Below are 15,604 nucleotides of genomic sequence, written 5' to 3'. Positions count from 1 at the left end.
TATATATATATATATATATATATATATATATATATATATATATATTTATCGTTCAATCCAAATGCAAATGTTTACAAAGGAAGAGCCACAAAGGGTTTGTTTGTTGATTATTCTGTAATTCAATTCACATCTTTTGTTGAACTATCTCTATGATATATCATTCCTAATGAAATTTAATGGATTACTCTCCCCAGTGCTTGCACTAGAAGGTTAAAAGAAGAATATAAACAAGAAAATGATCCTTAACATATATATATATATATGCATATATATATATATATATAATAGCTTTCTTCTAAATCTTCACACCTAGTGAGAACTCTTCCCTGAGTTTGCGATGTGGAGTCAGAGGGGGGCCCTAAATTATAATCAAACTGAATATAATTTTAAGGTATTCAAGTTACTGTATGTTGAATTAAAAAGAACAATATATATGCATATATATACATATATACATATATATATATATATATATATATATATATTCATTCTAAACAAACGCATTTCATGCTTCATGGTACTGAGTTCGTTGAAAGAAAACCCCAAAGAGTAATTCATCTTTGATAGCAGCCCTCTACCTTTATGAAGAATATGCAAAGAAATTATTTGCTGGCCGATAAACGAAACATAAACATTAAAACTGCGAAGTATTATATTTCGTATGGATTTTGTTATTGCTTCATCAATCAGATTTTTTTTCTATTCTGCAGCTTAGTTAAAAATGCAACAATTTTAGTTCTTCCTTCTCTCATTTCAACTCAAATCAAACGCGCTGTACTGTTAAATGAAATCCATCCCATCATCCCAAACCGTAAACCCTTAAAAAACCCTCAGGGTTTAGAATATTAGAATATAATAATAGTCTAAACCCTAAAGTATAGTGAAGGCTATGGAGGGGCTAGAGGATGAGCTACAGCGGGGACAAACTTATATAAGGCTCTTGTTTATAAATAGAACAGAAGATGCATGCATTTGTCTTCATAAAGATGTACATGTTGAATAGAGAAAGAAAGAATCGTTAGAGTTGTCTGCGTGTACTGTTCTTCGAGGTGCATCTACTGCTGCCAATCATTGTTTTTAGAGTATTTCCTTCTTTTTAATGATTATTATCTTTTATTTCTAAACTTAAACGCCTTAGAAAGACCCCAGACTGCCGAATATGCATTTTCGTTCTTTCCCAGTGTACAGAATGCAGCAGACATGCAGAAACACGGAAGATAACGCAAATATTTTCTGCTTTTTTTTAATTGTTTAAGTCCCCTTAATAAATAATTTGATTTAATTTAAGTTTCCGTCAAATAAATAACTTAATTTGGTTCATTTTCCCCTCAAAGGCGTCTTCCGAGTTTCGATGTGCTGCGCACTGAGAAATTCAATATTCAGAAAGCCGTCGTGGGGAGAGGATTTGCATTGATATTAAATTAAAATCATAGATTATGTTATTAATTTGTTTTAAAATTTAATTTAAATTAGATTTGAAATCTAATTTCGCATTTTTTAGTGCAGATCGTTGTAGGAAAGAGGGAGGCTAAGGCGAGACAGAAGCGGTCCATTGGTTCGATAGAAATGTGCTGTCTGCTTCTGCGACTTTTCTTGCATTTTAAAGTCATTTTCTGTATTTATTCTTTTATTTATTCCTAAAAACACTGAAATAAATAAATTAAACCTTGATTATTTCCGCTTCTTCTTGCGAGCGGCGGGCGCCTGCGCGCAGCCACCCGTTTAGCTTTCTGTCCATGCACGAGCTGTACAATATTTCAGGAAAAGTGAAGAAGAAGCTTCATTTATTATTTCTTCCCTTTGTTCTTCATGAATTCTCCTTTTCTTTTTAGAATAATACCACTTCAAGGCTATCTTTGAGCCGCTTGCCTCCCGTTCTTGTTTCCTTCTAGCTGCAGCAACTGCAGGGCTTCTTCTCTATTACTTATTTCTTCCCTTTTACCGCCTATTAATAATAAAATGCATGCAGAAACTATTTAAAAAGATAAAAAACTAGACAAGCCATGAACATCTCTGAGGTGTATACCCACTTCTTCTTCCCTTCGTTTGCAGCGAGTTGCTGTGCAACAAATCTTCTTTCAGGTGTATGCTCAGCTGCCTGCATGCATCATAACAGCGGCAGTTATTCATTGCTCTCTTCATATTAGGCTTGCATCCTATCGCTCCCTCCACCTCCAAACTCAACAACAGCAACAGCAGCAGCAACCGCAGCAGCAACAGCTGCAGCAGCAGCAGCAGCAGCAGCAATCGTAGCAGCAGCATTAACATCAGCTGCAGCCACACCAACAGCAACACCCGGAACAGCACTAGTAGCAAGAAACACAGCGAGGGGTGTACGGAGAGTATATTTTTACTTTCTTCTTCTTTTAAAATGTGGCTGCAGCGGCGGCTGTGTGCTGCTGCATTTTCTCTAATTGTTCTCTCTGTGAATGTACAAAGTACAAATAGAAATAATCTCAGGGAGGAGACCCTCAGAAGAGGCAGCAACATCAAATCCCCCCTCAATGAAACAGCAAATGCTGCTGCTGCAGTCTCCTTTGCAGGACTTGCTGCACCTGCTGCTGCTGCTGCAGAAGCAAAAGAAGCAGCAGAGATGATAGCAGCAACAGAAAATAATGGTGTCGTTGGGTTGTACAACTCATCTTCCTCTTTAGCCTTTATTCAGCACCATTCTGCTGCTGCTACTGCTACTGCTGCTACTGCTGCTACTGCTGCTGCTGCTGCAGCTACTTCTGCTGCTGCTGCTTCTAAGGCAGCAAGACAAGCAGCAAATCCCTGGCAGACCGACCCCGAGCTGAAGGCCTTTATGGGGAAGTTTAATATACCTGAAAGGCATGGTGAGGTGGCTGCATAAAAACAAATTAGAAAAAAACACAGAAGAGGAATACTGCTGCAGTTGCTGCTGCTAATCTCTCTATCTGCCCCCCTGTTTGTTCTTTTTCTTTTACCCCGTGCATTTGCAAGCTGTTCAAGTAATACTTTTACTGAATATGAAGATACCTATGCGTATATACATGTGTGGATGTATACGTATATGCATTTTTAATATATATATATATTACTATGTATATATGCTTATATTCCTATATACGTGTATGCGTGTACACATATGCACATATATAAATGCATATTTACATATATACATGCATTTATGTATACATATAAACCTGCATACATTCATATATATATATGTGATTATGAAAGGACATTCATACATTCCATGTAGAGGTAATACAATGCATTTGCGTAGAAATAAACAAATAAATAAACAAATATATATAATATATATTATATGTATGCATGCATGGATGCATGCGTACAGGTTCTGGAGTGTACGTTGACCTGGGTAAGACTGGGTCTGGTTATCGACAGGTCGGGGGTTTTTGTCCTGTGTTCGGAAAATATATACAACTTCAAAAGTCCGGGGCAACAACTCAAACATTTCTTCAAAATTTCCCTGTAGGGGGAAGCTCAGCTAGGCCTTTACCTGGAGGGTTTAACCTAGCTTATGTTAGCAACACAGGAAGATCTTTCTCTCCTGTTACAGATGCATTTCTTGTTGATGCTTTTGGAGGTCAGACTTCTTTATAATTTTTCATTTGCTTTTGTTTGCTCTCTTTGTTATTTGCTCTTGTTTGATACCTTTGTTATTTGCTGCTGTTTGATATCTTTGTTATTTGCTGATGTTTGTTCTCCTCCTTATTTGTTGTTGTTTGCTGTCTTTGTTGTTTTCTGATCTTTTTTGCTGTCTTTGTTTATTGTTTGTTTTATTGTTTATTTTGTTGTTTGTTGTATTGTTTGTTTTTATTTGTTGTTTGTTTTGTTTGTTGTTTGTTTGTTATTTGTTGTTTGTTTTGATTTGTTTGTGAGAATTAATTTCTTAATTCAAACAAAACAGATAGATTAATGAATTAATTATTAATTAATTAAATTAATTAATTTATTTGATTTGTTAAAATTAATTTAATTTAATTTAATTAATTAATCGAATAATTAAATTAAATTTACCGAATTAAATAATTAACCAATTTAATTAATTATATTAAAATTAAACAAATACATTAAACAAAAATTAATCTAACAAATAAAATTAAATCAAATTAATTAAATTAAATTAATTAAATTAATATATGTATGTATGCATGCATGCATGCGGATTCAGCGTCAGGGCCTAAGCACCCGATATCTCGATGTGCAAGATATGCTTCTCTTCTTGAGCCGATGAAGCCGGGTTCAAATAAACAAATTGATTATAAATTACCCTTTGTCTTCGATTCTTCTTCAAATAAATGCTATGTTCTGCATGTCTCCATGCAAAAGCTTAAAGGAAGCAGGTACGAATCATACCTTGTCGTTTTTGTCTCTGTCTCTGTCTTTGTCTCTGTCTCTGTCTCTCTGTCTCTCTGTCTCTGTCTCTGTCTCTGTCTCTGTCTCTGTCTTTGTCTGTGTGCCTATTGTCTTTGTCTCTGTCTTTGTCTGTGTCTGTCATCGTTTTAAATTTATCTGCAGATACTGCTCTACATTTAATTCTCCAGCAGGTTTAATTTGGCCGTGCTTCTATCCTAATAAAAGCGCAGAAGAATCGGCATCACTTGTCTACGGATCGGGATATATAGGAGCAGCAAATGGGAACGACTTTGATTACTGGCGGACGCATTGTCGTACGTTCTTTATCTTCATCTTTGTTTCAACTGTCTCTGCTTATCTCTTCTGTCCTGTATTCTTCTCTCTACTTCTGTTGCTGTCTTTGCTGCTGTTTTCTTGTGTCCCTTTTGCTGTCTCCCTTATCTTCTTCTGTATGTAAATATAGATTTATTAACATATATATATATCATATATATATATCATATATATATATATATATATATATATATGTATCTACATATAGACGTATGTAGACATACGTGTATATATATAATGTATATTTTCATATATATACGTATATTTATCTATTCATGCACACGTATATATATATATATATATATATATATGTATGTATGTATGTATGTATATATATATTATTATAAACGTTTTTGATGTTCCCCGTCTGGCATTGCTTCCTTCCTTGCATTCATTCTTCATCTCTTCTTGTTTGTGTCTGCTGGTGCTGCTGCTGCCTGCTGCTGCTGCTGCTGCTGCCTGCTGCTGCTGCTGCTGCTGCCTGCTGCTGCTGCTGCTACTGCTGCTGCTGCTACTGCTGCTGCTGTTTGCAGCAACAAAGGCAGTGAAAGACGCGTTATTTGGCGTATGGTCTGAGGGTTCGTGCATTCCGTTTACATCATCAAGCGCTGGGGTGTATACAACCCAAGTAAATAAAAAAAGTAGTTGCTGGGAGGAGGTTTTTAAATCATCTGCTTCAGACGAGGCTGTTGCAACAAATCCAACAAATTGGGATTCCGTTTGGCCTACGTTAGACAGCGCCGCTTCTCTTTCAGGTGTGGGGTCTGTGGTGTACATGCAGACACCCCAATGCATGCATGCACTATATTCCTTTCTATATAATATATATATACTATATATATATTTGTATAGTGCTTTTTTATAGTTTATAGCCAGACACCCCAACATATGCATGCAGGAGATTCCTTTCTATATGAATATATATTTATATTTTATATTTTCATGCATTTCTCTCCTAGGGGACTTAAACTTGTTGTTTGTTTGTTTTCGTCTGTCTGTCTTCGTTTTCTTCTGTCAGTGCAGTGGTAGTTTATATCCTGCATTTTATACACTTTGTTTATTGTTTATTGTTTGTTGCTGTTTGCTGTTTGTTGTTGGTGGTTGTTTGCTATTTGTTGTCGTGTTAAGGGTTTAGGGTTTAGGGTTTAGGGATTAGGGCCTATTGTTTATTGCTTGCTGTTTGTTGTTTATTGTTGATTGTTTATTGTTTATTGTTTATTGTTTAGGGTTTAGGGTCTAGGGTTTAAGATTTATGGTTTAGGGTTTATTGTTGATTGTGGTTAACTGTTTATTGCTTATTATGTATAATTCATAATTCGCAGTTTAGAGCATACTACTTATTATTTATTACTTATTTATTATTTATTACTTATTTATTATTTATTGTCTAGGGTTTATGGTTCAATGTTTATGGTTTGTGGTTTAGGGCTTAGGGTTTATGGTTTATGGTTTAGGGCTTAGGGTTTAGGGTTTGTGGTTTAGGGCTTAGGGTTTAGGGTTTGCGTGTTTGTAAGTGCAGGTGGTTATGGGTATAACTATGCGAATTACATTCCTAGAGGAGTTTCTTCAGGGGGTAGCTGTATAATATTTAAACAGACGCCAGACTGCTTTATAAAGTCTGCAGGAAGCACAGCATACACCGCAATAGGAGATATTGAAGAAGAGCATCTACCTCAAAAAACAAATACTTCTACTGAAGGTGGTAATGGAGGTGGTGGAGGGACAGCCGGAGGAGAGACAGCTGGAGGAGAGACAGGCGGAGGAGAGACAGATAAAGAGACAGGCGGAGGAGAGACAGACCAAGATGCAAATAAAGAACAAGATAATAAACCCCCGACTGAAGAAATAGACGAAGCAGAAGAGATTACGCAGCCAGAGACAGATACAAATGATGAGGAAACAAAACCATCTCCACCACCAGAAGGTGCAGAAGGCATTCATGAAGAAGAAAAGACCGAAAGTGATGAGGGTACAAAACCCTAAACCCTAAACCCTAAACCCTAAACCCTAAACCCTAGAGTATCTGCACGAGGTTTTTCTTTGGCTTCCCTCAGAGGCCCGCATTGCATGTCTAAACCCTCAACCCTAAAACACTGCATATCCTTTCACCACACAACCTCTTCCTCCTCCTCTTCCTAAACCCTAAACCCTAAACCGCAAACCTTAAGCCCTAGACTGAATTTTCGCAGTTAAGGGGTGCCAGCGTTTCTCTTCTACTTGTTTAATAATAAAGCAAAAGAAGTAAATGATGCCTTGTCTTGCATTTCAATATATCCTTTTCGAGTCGTACCTAACCTTAGCTAGGGTTTAGGGTTTAGGGTTTAGGGTTTAGGGTTTTTTTTGCACAGGAAATAAATGGCTTCTCGCCGGTGGAATTGTTGGGGGCCTCATAATTCTCGCTGCTGTTGCAGCTGGTGCTGTATATTATACAAAGTAAACCCTAAACCCTAAACCCTAAACCCTAAACCCTAAACCCTAAACCCTAAACCCTTGAGCGTGTAGACCCTACTTCAGATTTTCTTGTTTTTCTAGTCTGAGTATGAATCTAACGGCGCATGCATAGGGTGTGGTACGCTGCTATTACTAATTCTTTTGTTGTTTTGATTTCTTTTGTATCTGTCTTTTATTTGTTTCTTTTTAGAAAACCACCAGCGCATGCAACACAAGAAAGCCCCACACATATCGAAGGAGAAACAGGAGGAGGCGCTGCAGGTCGTACACCATCAGAAGCCAACGTCAACCTTGAGGAGTCTTTCTGGAGAGGTAAACAAAATTAAAAATAAAAGAATATTTCTATGCATGTATGCATGCATGCATGCATGCATGCAAGTATTATCTTTCATGTTTATGCATGCATGCATGCATAAACATAGAAGCAAGTATTCACTTACCTTTAATATTAATGCGTGCATGCATGAATGCATGCATGCAAGAATGCAAATACTCTCTTTTTCTTTGTTTATGCATGCATGCATGCATGCATGCATATATTCACTTAGTGTTTTTGTTTATGCATGCATGGATGCATTCATGCATGCAATAATGTATTTCTTTTGGGCTTTGTTTGCTGCTTGTGTTTGTAGGAGAAGGGGAAGGGCTGATAGACGCAGAATATGAAAACAAATAATAAAGATATATAAATAATTATTATCTTCTTTTGTTTCTTTTGTCTCCTTGTCTCTTTATATAGAGTAAAGGTCTGTCTGTCTTATCCTTATAGAACAATGAGTAGAAAACAAACAAAAATAATTAATAATAAACAAAAAATAAATAAATAATAAGGAGTTATTCAAGCTCTTACTCGTGCATGCATTACCCAAAAAAAGTTAAGAGAAGGCTTGCTATTAGGAATGATAAAGATAATTATTTTACATATTATTATATTTTAAAAGAATTATCTTTATCATCTCTATGGAGCAACACAGAGATGTAAACACCAAATAATTTATATATTTATATTTATATACATATCTATACAAATATACATATGTATGTAAATATAAATATATGCATCTGCATAATATACATATGTATATATATGCTTTTATGAACATATATATATATATATATATATATATATATATATATATATTACATGAATACACCAACATACGTATATACATTTGTATATATATATATGTATATATATATATATATATATATATATACATGTACATATAATTAGATAGGCTTATTTGGTGTATGAACATTTTGGGGTGTATGTGTCTGTCTGTGGGGTCTGTTGGCGGTGTACATACAGCGAAGAGTATTATTTGCATGCAAGAGGTTAGAGAGAGAAGGTTTGTTGTTGTTGTTTGTTTGATTTAAATTGCATTTGAATGGAGGAGAGACAGAAACAAATAATAAAATAACTTCTTTGTTTGTTTCTGTCTCTCTTCTTTCTTTTGCCGAACAGAGATATATAAGTTTATATTCGCAGTAAAGCCTTTTGTCTTCTTCTTATTTAGAGATAGATATATATATACTTTATATATTATATATTATTATATTTATATATAATCTAATACCTGAAAATACATATATATAATATATTTTATTATTTCTTTATTAAGACGTACAGTGCGTATATTATGTAGTTATATACAATCAAATATTTATCTGTACGCATCATATATAACGTAGGCAGCATGTATATATATATATATATATATACATATGTATAGATATTAAGCGTTAAACTATTATACACACAATGGGAATCTACATATTAGATAGAAAAAATATTATATAGAATGCATATAGTAGAAGGATAAATATGTTATATATTATGCACGTACAATATGAATATACAGTTAAAGCATATTAAATAGTAATAGTAATAGTAATATAATAATAATTATTATTATTATTAAACCACATCAATCAAAACAATCAAAAGAAACACTTAAAAATCAAACGGAGTTAACATGAGGTGTATGTACACCTCAAAAGAACGCCAAGTATCTCTGCAGCATGCAGCACACTTCGTCTCTCCCTCTCTGCTGCTTCATGCATGCATGCAAGAAACGTGCATGCATGCATGCAAGAAACGTGCATGCATGCATGCAAGAAACGTGCATGCATGCATGCATGAAATATGCATGCATGCATGCATGAAATATGCATGCATGCATGCAAGAAACATACATGCATGAAGCATTACGTATGAACGAAGCATCATGCATGCATGCATGCATGCATGCATGCATGCTGCGCGAAAAACCTGCTATTAACAGGTGCATGGCTTTCTTCACTGCTAGTAGCAGCTGCAATATGCATGCATGCATGCATGCATGTTGTGGGGCTGTGGCTTCTTTTGGGGCCCTCTTTGTTTATTTCACTTCACTAAGTGCAGCAGCAAAAGCTGCGAGGGCCTCCCCTAAATTCCCATCTTTGAGATGGGCCTCTACAGAGACAGGCAGCTCACAGGCTGCTGCTGGGGGCCCCCCTGCTGCTGCTGGGGGCCCCCCTGTGAGTGTCCGGGAAGCCTCTTGTTTGTCTCTTAAAAGATGTTGCATAGCTTTATTAATTGCTGTTAGCAGCTGAGAGAAAGAAGGTGTGGGGCCCCTTTGTTGATGTTTGTTTTGTGTTTGTGTGAATAGGGCTGCGGCAGTTAAAGGCCCCTCTGTATCTGTCTGTACACCTGAATTTCTTTCTTGTTGCTGCTCTAGTAGTAACTCGCAAAGCATACAATCAATACCCTCAGGGTGCTGTCTTTGCAAAGACAGAGAAGACCCCACAAGTTTAGGCTGCCTGTACACCCCAAACAAACGGCAGAGCCAGCCTCTCTCTTTCTGCTGCACTAAAGACACATCAAAGCTATTTTTCTCGGGTATTCCTCTGCTCTGTATCCACGCCTTCACCTCTCGCACTAAATATATTATTACAGCCTGCAGCAAATACACAAGCTAAGCATACACCTCAATCAAAACACCTGCCCGGTGGCCCTGCTGTCCCTGTCTTTTAACTGTCTCCTTTTATCTTTCTGTCTCCTTTCACCTGTCTGTCTCCTTTTATCTGTCTCCTTTTATCTGTCTGTCCCCTTTTATCTGTCTCCTTTTATCTGTCTGTCTCCTTTTATCTGTCTCCTATCTGTCTCCTATCTGTCTCCTATCTGTCTCCTTTCTACTGTCTCCTTTCTACTGTCGCCTTTTATCTGTCTGTCTCCTTTCTACTGTCTGTCTCCTCTTTAATTGTCTCTGTCTTACCTTGGGGTAAACTGGAGCCTCTGCATACTGCGCTATTTGGGCGTGTTGTTGTTTATAGCCGCTGCTGCTGCTGCTGCTGCTGCTGCTGCGGTTGCTGCTGCTGCTGCTGCTGCTGCTGCTGCAGTTGCTGCTGCTGCAGCTGGTGCTATTGTATTTCTTTTTAGAATGGTGGGGTGTCTGCTTAGAAGAAGGTAAGAAAAGAGTCTCTACTTCTACAAGCGGAAAGTGAAGTAAAGAAGCAAACAAAATCAGCTCATGTAAATCTGTCGAACGGGGGACAAACAAACAAACGTTCGGCGCCAACCTGAGAATTAAATAAATAAATAAATAAATAAATAAATAAAAATAAATAAATAAATAAATAAATTTAATTGAATTGAATAAATAAATAAATAAAGATATAAAAAGGTAATTAAATTAAAGAGAGGCGGCAGGAAATGGAGGAGGTAAACGAACAAATAAACAAACAAACAAACAAACAAACAAACAAACAAACAAACAAACAAATAAACAAACAAACAAATAAACAAACAAACAAACAAACAAACAAATAAACAAACAAATAAATAAATAAACACACAAAACAAAACAACACCCTAAACCCTTCATGCATGCATGCATAGATATACTACGCATGCATTTCCTTAAAGCCCCGTTCACTAATTAGTTTCTTATCTCACCTCGCAGCAGCTAAAACAAGCTGAAAAATATCTTTCTTATCAGAGACAAAGTAGCGATCTCTTAAGAAGTCTCGGTGCCCTGCATAACCCTCTCCCCCCCAAGGCGGAGACATATAAACCCAATCTATCGGTAAAAACTCATCTTCATTCACTTCTACACACTCCAAAGGGGGGCCCCCTAACCGGGGGGCCCCCCCCGTGGGGCCCCCACACTGGGGGGCCCCCCCCATGGGGCCCCCACACTGGGGGGGCCCCCCCATAGGGCCCCCACAATGGGGGGGCCCCCCAATGGGGCCCCCACACTGGGGGGCCTCCGGGGCCCCTTGGGCGACTGGGGATGCAGCTGAGCGCTGCGGTGCTGTTGCAGGTGCTAGAGAGGGTGAAAGAGGAGCAGCAACACCAACAGAAGCACCTGCAGCAGCAGTAGCTGTAGCAGCAACAGCAGCAGAAGCAGCAGCAGGAGTCTTCTTGGCGCAGTAGCGGCAGCACATCGTACTGAAGGGAATGCATAGACATAATTCATCTCTATCATCTCTGTCAATGGGGGGCCCCTGGTTGTTGGTGCTGCTTCCTTGAAGCCCAGCAGGCGCTGCTGCTGCTGCTGTTCCTGCTGCTGCTGCTGCTGCAGCAGGCGCTGCTGCTGCTGCTGCTGCTGCTGCTTCGCCTTGTCCTCCCTCGCACTCCCTCCAGTTGTCTGTTTGCAGCTGCCGATTGAACTCCGCATTCAGGGCCCGCTGCTTCCGCAGGATAGCCCCTAAGGTCATAGCTTCATCTTGCTGCTGCTGCTGCTGCTGCTGCTGCTGCTGCTGCTTTTCATGCTGCTGGTGGTGCTGGTCTCGCACGCTCCAAGCTGATCTGAGTTGCTGCAGCTGTTGCAGTGTCTGGTGCAGCAGCACGACGGGTGCTGCTGCTGCTGGGTCTGTCTTTGATAGCAGCAGAGAGTTATGTCTGCATAAAGAAATCTTCAGCATATCTTTATCTACGCCAAATACAATATCAAAGTGTCTAGACAGCTGAAGAACATCACCCCCAGCACCGCAGCACCCGTCTACTGCTACCAGCGGCCGCAGCGCAGCAGCAGCAGCAGCAGCAGGAGCAGGAGCAGCAGCAGGAGCAGCAGGAGCAGCAGGAGCCGCGTATTGTTTGATGCTGCGCCTAAGCTGAGGGAAAGAAGGCTGCTGTAAGCCTACCGCCTCCAGGTGTCTCTGCAGCTCACTATGTGCATGCAAAGCAGCAGCCATATATGCTGCAATTGGATATACTGTCATCTCATACCACGAAGAGCTATCTAGCAGCAAACCCTGTGCATACACCTCAGATAAAGAGCGTCGTAGAAAATATCGGGGGCCCTTCTCATTACCGATTAAATCATAAGACCCCCAATTCTCTTTATTTAAACACCAGCAACCCCACCCATCAACACCTTCCCTATCAACGCTAACAACACCGCACTCACATTCCCCTCTGCTGCTGCTGCTGCTGCTGCTGCTGCTGTTGCTGCTGCTGCTGCTGCTGGATGTGTTGGTTTCTGGCTTTGATTTGAGCGTCAATGTCTTCATTTTTTTAAGCAGAAGCTCATCGAAAGCAGCGAAGCCTGAGGCGCTGCTGCGGTGTACAGGCAGCGAAGCAGCAGGGGCAAGAGGTGAAGAGGCAGCAGCTGCAGCAGACTGCAGGTGCTGCTGCATGCGCGAGTACAGCAGCAAAAACTCTGCTGGATCCAGAGAAGGTAAATGCTGCATTATTATACCTAAAGCAGTAGGAGCTAAGGGTCCGTTATTATCTGTCTCTGTGGGGGGCCCCTCATCTGTTTGCTGCAGGCCCTTATCGTAGCTGCTGCTGCTCTCCTTCCTCGCTGCTGCTGCTGCTGCTGCTGCTGCTTCGTTTCGCTTCTCTATATCCCGCAGTATTTGCTCATAACGCTGAAAGCTCTCTAACTCCGTGGGGCTCAACCCAGAGCGGTCTTCAGACGGGGGGCCCCCAGAGGGGGGGCCCCCAAACAAGGGGCCCCTAGAAGAAGGGCCCCCAAACGGGGGTCCCCCAGAGGAGGGGCCTCCAGAGGAGGGGCCCCCAGGTGGGGGGCCCCCAAACGGGGGGCCCCCAAAGCGGGGTCCCCCAGAGGAGGGGCCCCCAGAGGTGGGGCCCCCAAAGCGGGCTCCTCCAGAGAAGGGGCCCCCAGAAGAGGGGCCCCCAAAGGGGGGGCCTTCAGAAGAGGGGCCCCCAAAGGGGGGTCCCCCTGAAGAGGGGCCCCCAGCTGTTATCCCTGTGGAGCCAGAGACGAAGGGGGGCCCCCCTGAAGGAGAAGTATTCCTCTGAGGCCTCCTCCGATGGTCTTCTCCCTGAGGAGCAATGCTGCTGTATGGGGTCCAGCGAGAGATAACGATGCATGCATGCATTGTTAGAGGGGGGCTGCATGCAGCATCAGGGGCCTGGTTTTGCTGCTCTTGAAGTGAGGAGCTTCTTGGGGTATTATCAGCTCCAGAAAGACCACAGAAAGAACCATCATGATGCCTCTGTTTCTCCTGCTGCTGCTGCTGCTGTTGCTGCTGTTGCTGCTGTTGCTGCTGCTGCTGCTGCTGCTGCTGCTGCTGGGGTCGTCTGAGGGTTTTGAGAAGCCCGTCAAGCTCTGCTTCTGTTGTTTGTATGGTGTAGAGACAAGCTGGAGGTAGGGAAGGGTAGCCACTTGCAAGAGAAGTTTGCAGGTGTTTAATAGAGATTGTTTCTTTCTTCATTGTGCGCTGTATGGGGTTGCTGCTGCTGCTGCTGCTGTTGCTGCTGCTTTGCTGCATGTATTATAATATATATGCATTTATATATATTTATTATCGCTCACCATATGTAAACAACTCCCTCTCTTTCTGCTGTTTATACCTGCTCCGTTATACACAAGGGTTCATTTCACATATATATGTACGTACATATATATAATATAATATATATATCGCTGCACTCAGCGAATCCTCCTTAGACTACCCTAAAATAACTTGTAGCATCGTTTAAAACATATTATTATTTATATGGCTTTAAAAAAGACGAAAAATATATTTCTTTTACCCAACAGACAGACGCAGGCCCCTTAGCACGGCGGCGCCTGCTGTACACAGCCCCAAGCCCTGAGCTTCTATGTCGAACCGTATACATTTTATGTTTATTTTATCTTTAATATTAATTAATTAATTATAAATACTATTTATTTCTACTTTTTTGCCTCTTTATAACACTAGAAGACGCATTTTTAAGTCATCCCTATGCTGTTGTTGTACTCCAGCATCGCTGCGCCGCTACTGCGGTAAGCCGCTCTAAATTTTGTTTTTTTGCAGTTAAATTGTTTTAAATATGTCTGTAAATATATTTTAAAACCAAATATACAAAAGTTCGTCCTCAATTCTAAAGGAAACAAGCAGCAACAACAGCAGCAGCAACAGCAGCAACTTAGGCAAATGCTGTAGAGCTCAGCATACACTACATTTTACTATTTAAACACCGCAGTTATCAAAAAGAAGTAATGCTCTATGTAGCTAGGTTCATGCCTCATATATATATATACATATATATCTATATACATAGATTTATATATATATATATATTATATGTGCATGCCGCTATTGGCGACGAGGGCAGGTAAGCATGCGTTTATTTTGTGTATTTAACGAACGAAATATCGTGCAAAGCTCAAATTATATATTTATATTAATGCTAAGTTTATTCCACATAATTTTAGCCGAAGATCGCTACCTTTATTGTCTATTTCGCCTCGTCGTCTCACGAACATACACCAGAAACTGTGGGGTTTCTTCTTAGAATTTTATGCTATTAAATGCTAGCTGCTCTTCGTCTTTTCAGTATTTCAAGGGGCAAAGACGAGCACACCTCCAAACAGATATTGCAGTGCTTGTACGATTGCATGCGAGCTTGAACTGTATGGAGAGGGTATGTCTTTTCATCTATTGAAGACAGCGTTGTTTGGCTGCTGAGGGCGGAGAGAGCCTTTAACAATTGCCTACAGTGTCTATGCATGCCCCAAGAAGAAAGGGTTTGTGTCTTATACTCATAATATCTGGGGAGAGCTTGCAATCGAAGTTCAACGGAGACTACCTCAAGAGACAGCAGAATTTGTCTCTTCTCCTCTTCATGAGCAGCTCCAAGCTACTGATAAAGACTGAAGGGGGCTCATTAACTGTTTATATATTCCTCTACTTCACCTATTGCGGCTCTATTAAAACTCAAGACAATCGTCGGCTAAGGTAGAAGAAGACTCTGGCTAAAGTTTATTATAACCCCATCTTTAGAAGGCGTGGATCAGAGCTATGAATTCTATCCTCATTGTTGGGGGGGCAGGTGTATATATAACTCATTATTATTCTTTTAAAGATGCTTTTAAAGAGAGTAGCTGAGAGATGTTCAGGAGATGAAGAAAAAAGAATCTAAAGGCAACTCTCCCCGTGGTCTCTGCTGAAAACTTAGCTTCTTGCTCACTTGAGTTAAGGTGGCGCTGTTGGGGTCTGAGGCGGGGTCTGATATCATTAGAAGCAGCAGAGT

At 40.1% G+C, this 15,604-nt stretch overlaps 2 protein-coding genes across 2 annotated transcripts; one reads left to right on the top strand and one right to left on the bottom strand.

Moving 5' to 3' along the window:
• Positions 1 to 6,076: 6,076 nt before the first annotated feature.
• Positions 6,077 to 7,807, top strand: EAH_00038890 (hypothetical protein, conserved; the record flags this gene model as incomplete). Its single annotated transcript, XM_013395424.1, has 5 exons — positions 6,077 to 6,093; positions 6,195 to 6,649; positions 7,029 to 7,113; positions 7,322 to 7,443; positions 7,764 to 7,807. The coding sequence occupies 5 exons, from the start codon at positions 6,077 to 6,079 to the stop codon at positions 7,805 to 7,807; spliced, it is 723 nt and encodes a 240-aa protein (XP_013250878.1).
• A 3,257-nt stretch (positions 7,808 to 11,064) lies between these two features.
• On the bottom strand, positions 11,065 to 13,797 carry EAH_00038880 (hypothetical protein, conserved; the record flags this gene model as incomplete). The annotated part of the gene is made up of 1 exon (XM_013395423.1): positions 11,065 to 13,797. The coding sequence occupies one exon, from the start codon at positions 13,795 to 13,797 to the stop codon at positions 11,065 to 11,067; it is 2,733 nt and encodes a 910-aa protein (XP_013250877.1).
• Between the last annotated feature and the right edge of the window lie 1,807 nt (positions 13,798 to 15,604).

This window comes from Eimeria acervulina, genomic scaffold (genome assembly GCF_000499425.1).
Source record: "Eimeria acervulina Houghton genomic scaffold, Eah_scaff449, whole genome shotgun sequence".
In the NCBI taxonomy this organism is placed as follows: domain Eukaryota; phylum Apicomplexa; class Conoidasida; order Eucoccidiorida; family Eimeriidae; genus Eimeria; species Eimeria acervulina.
The sequence above is the reverse complement of the archived record's forward strand: the minus strand, read 5'-3'. Positions and strand labels throughout refer to the sequence as shown.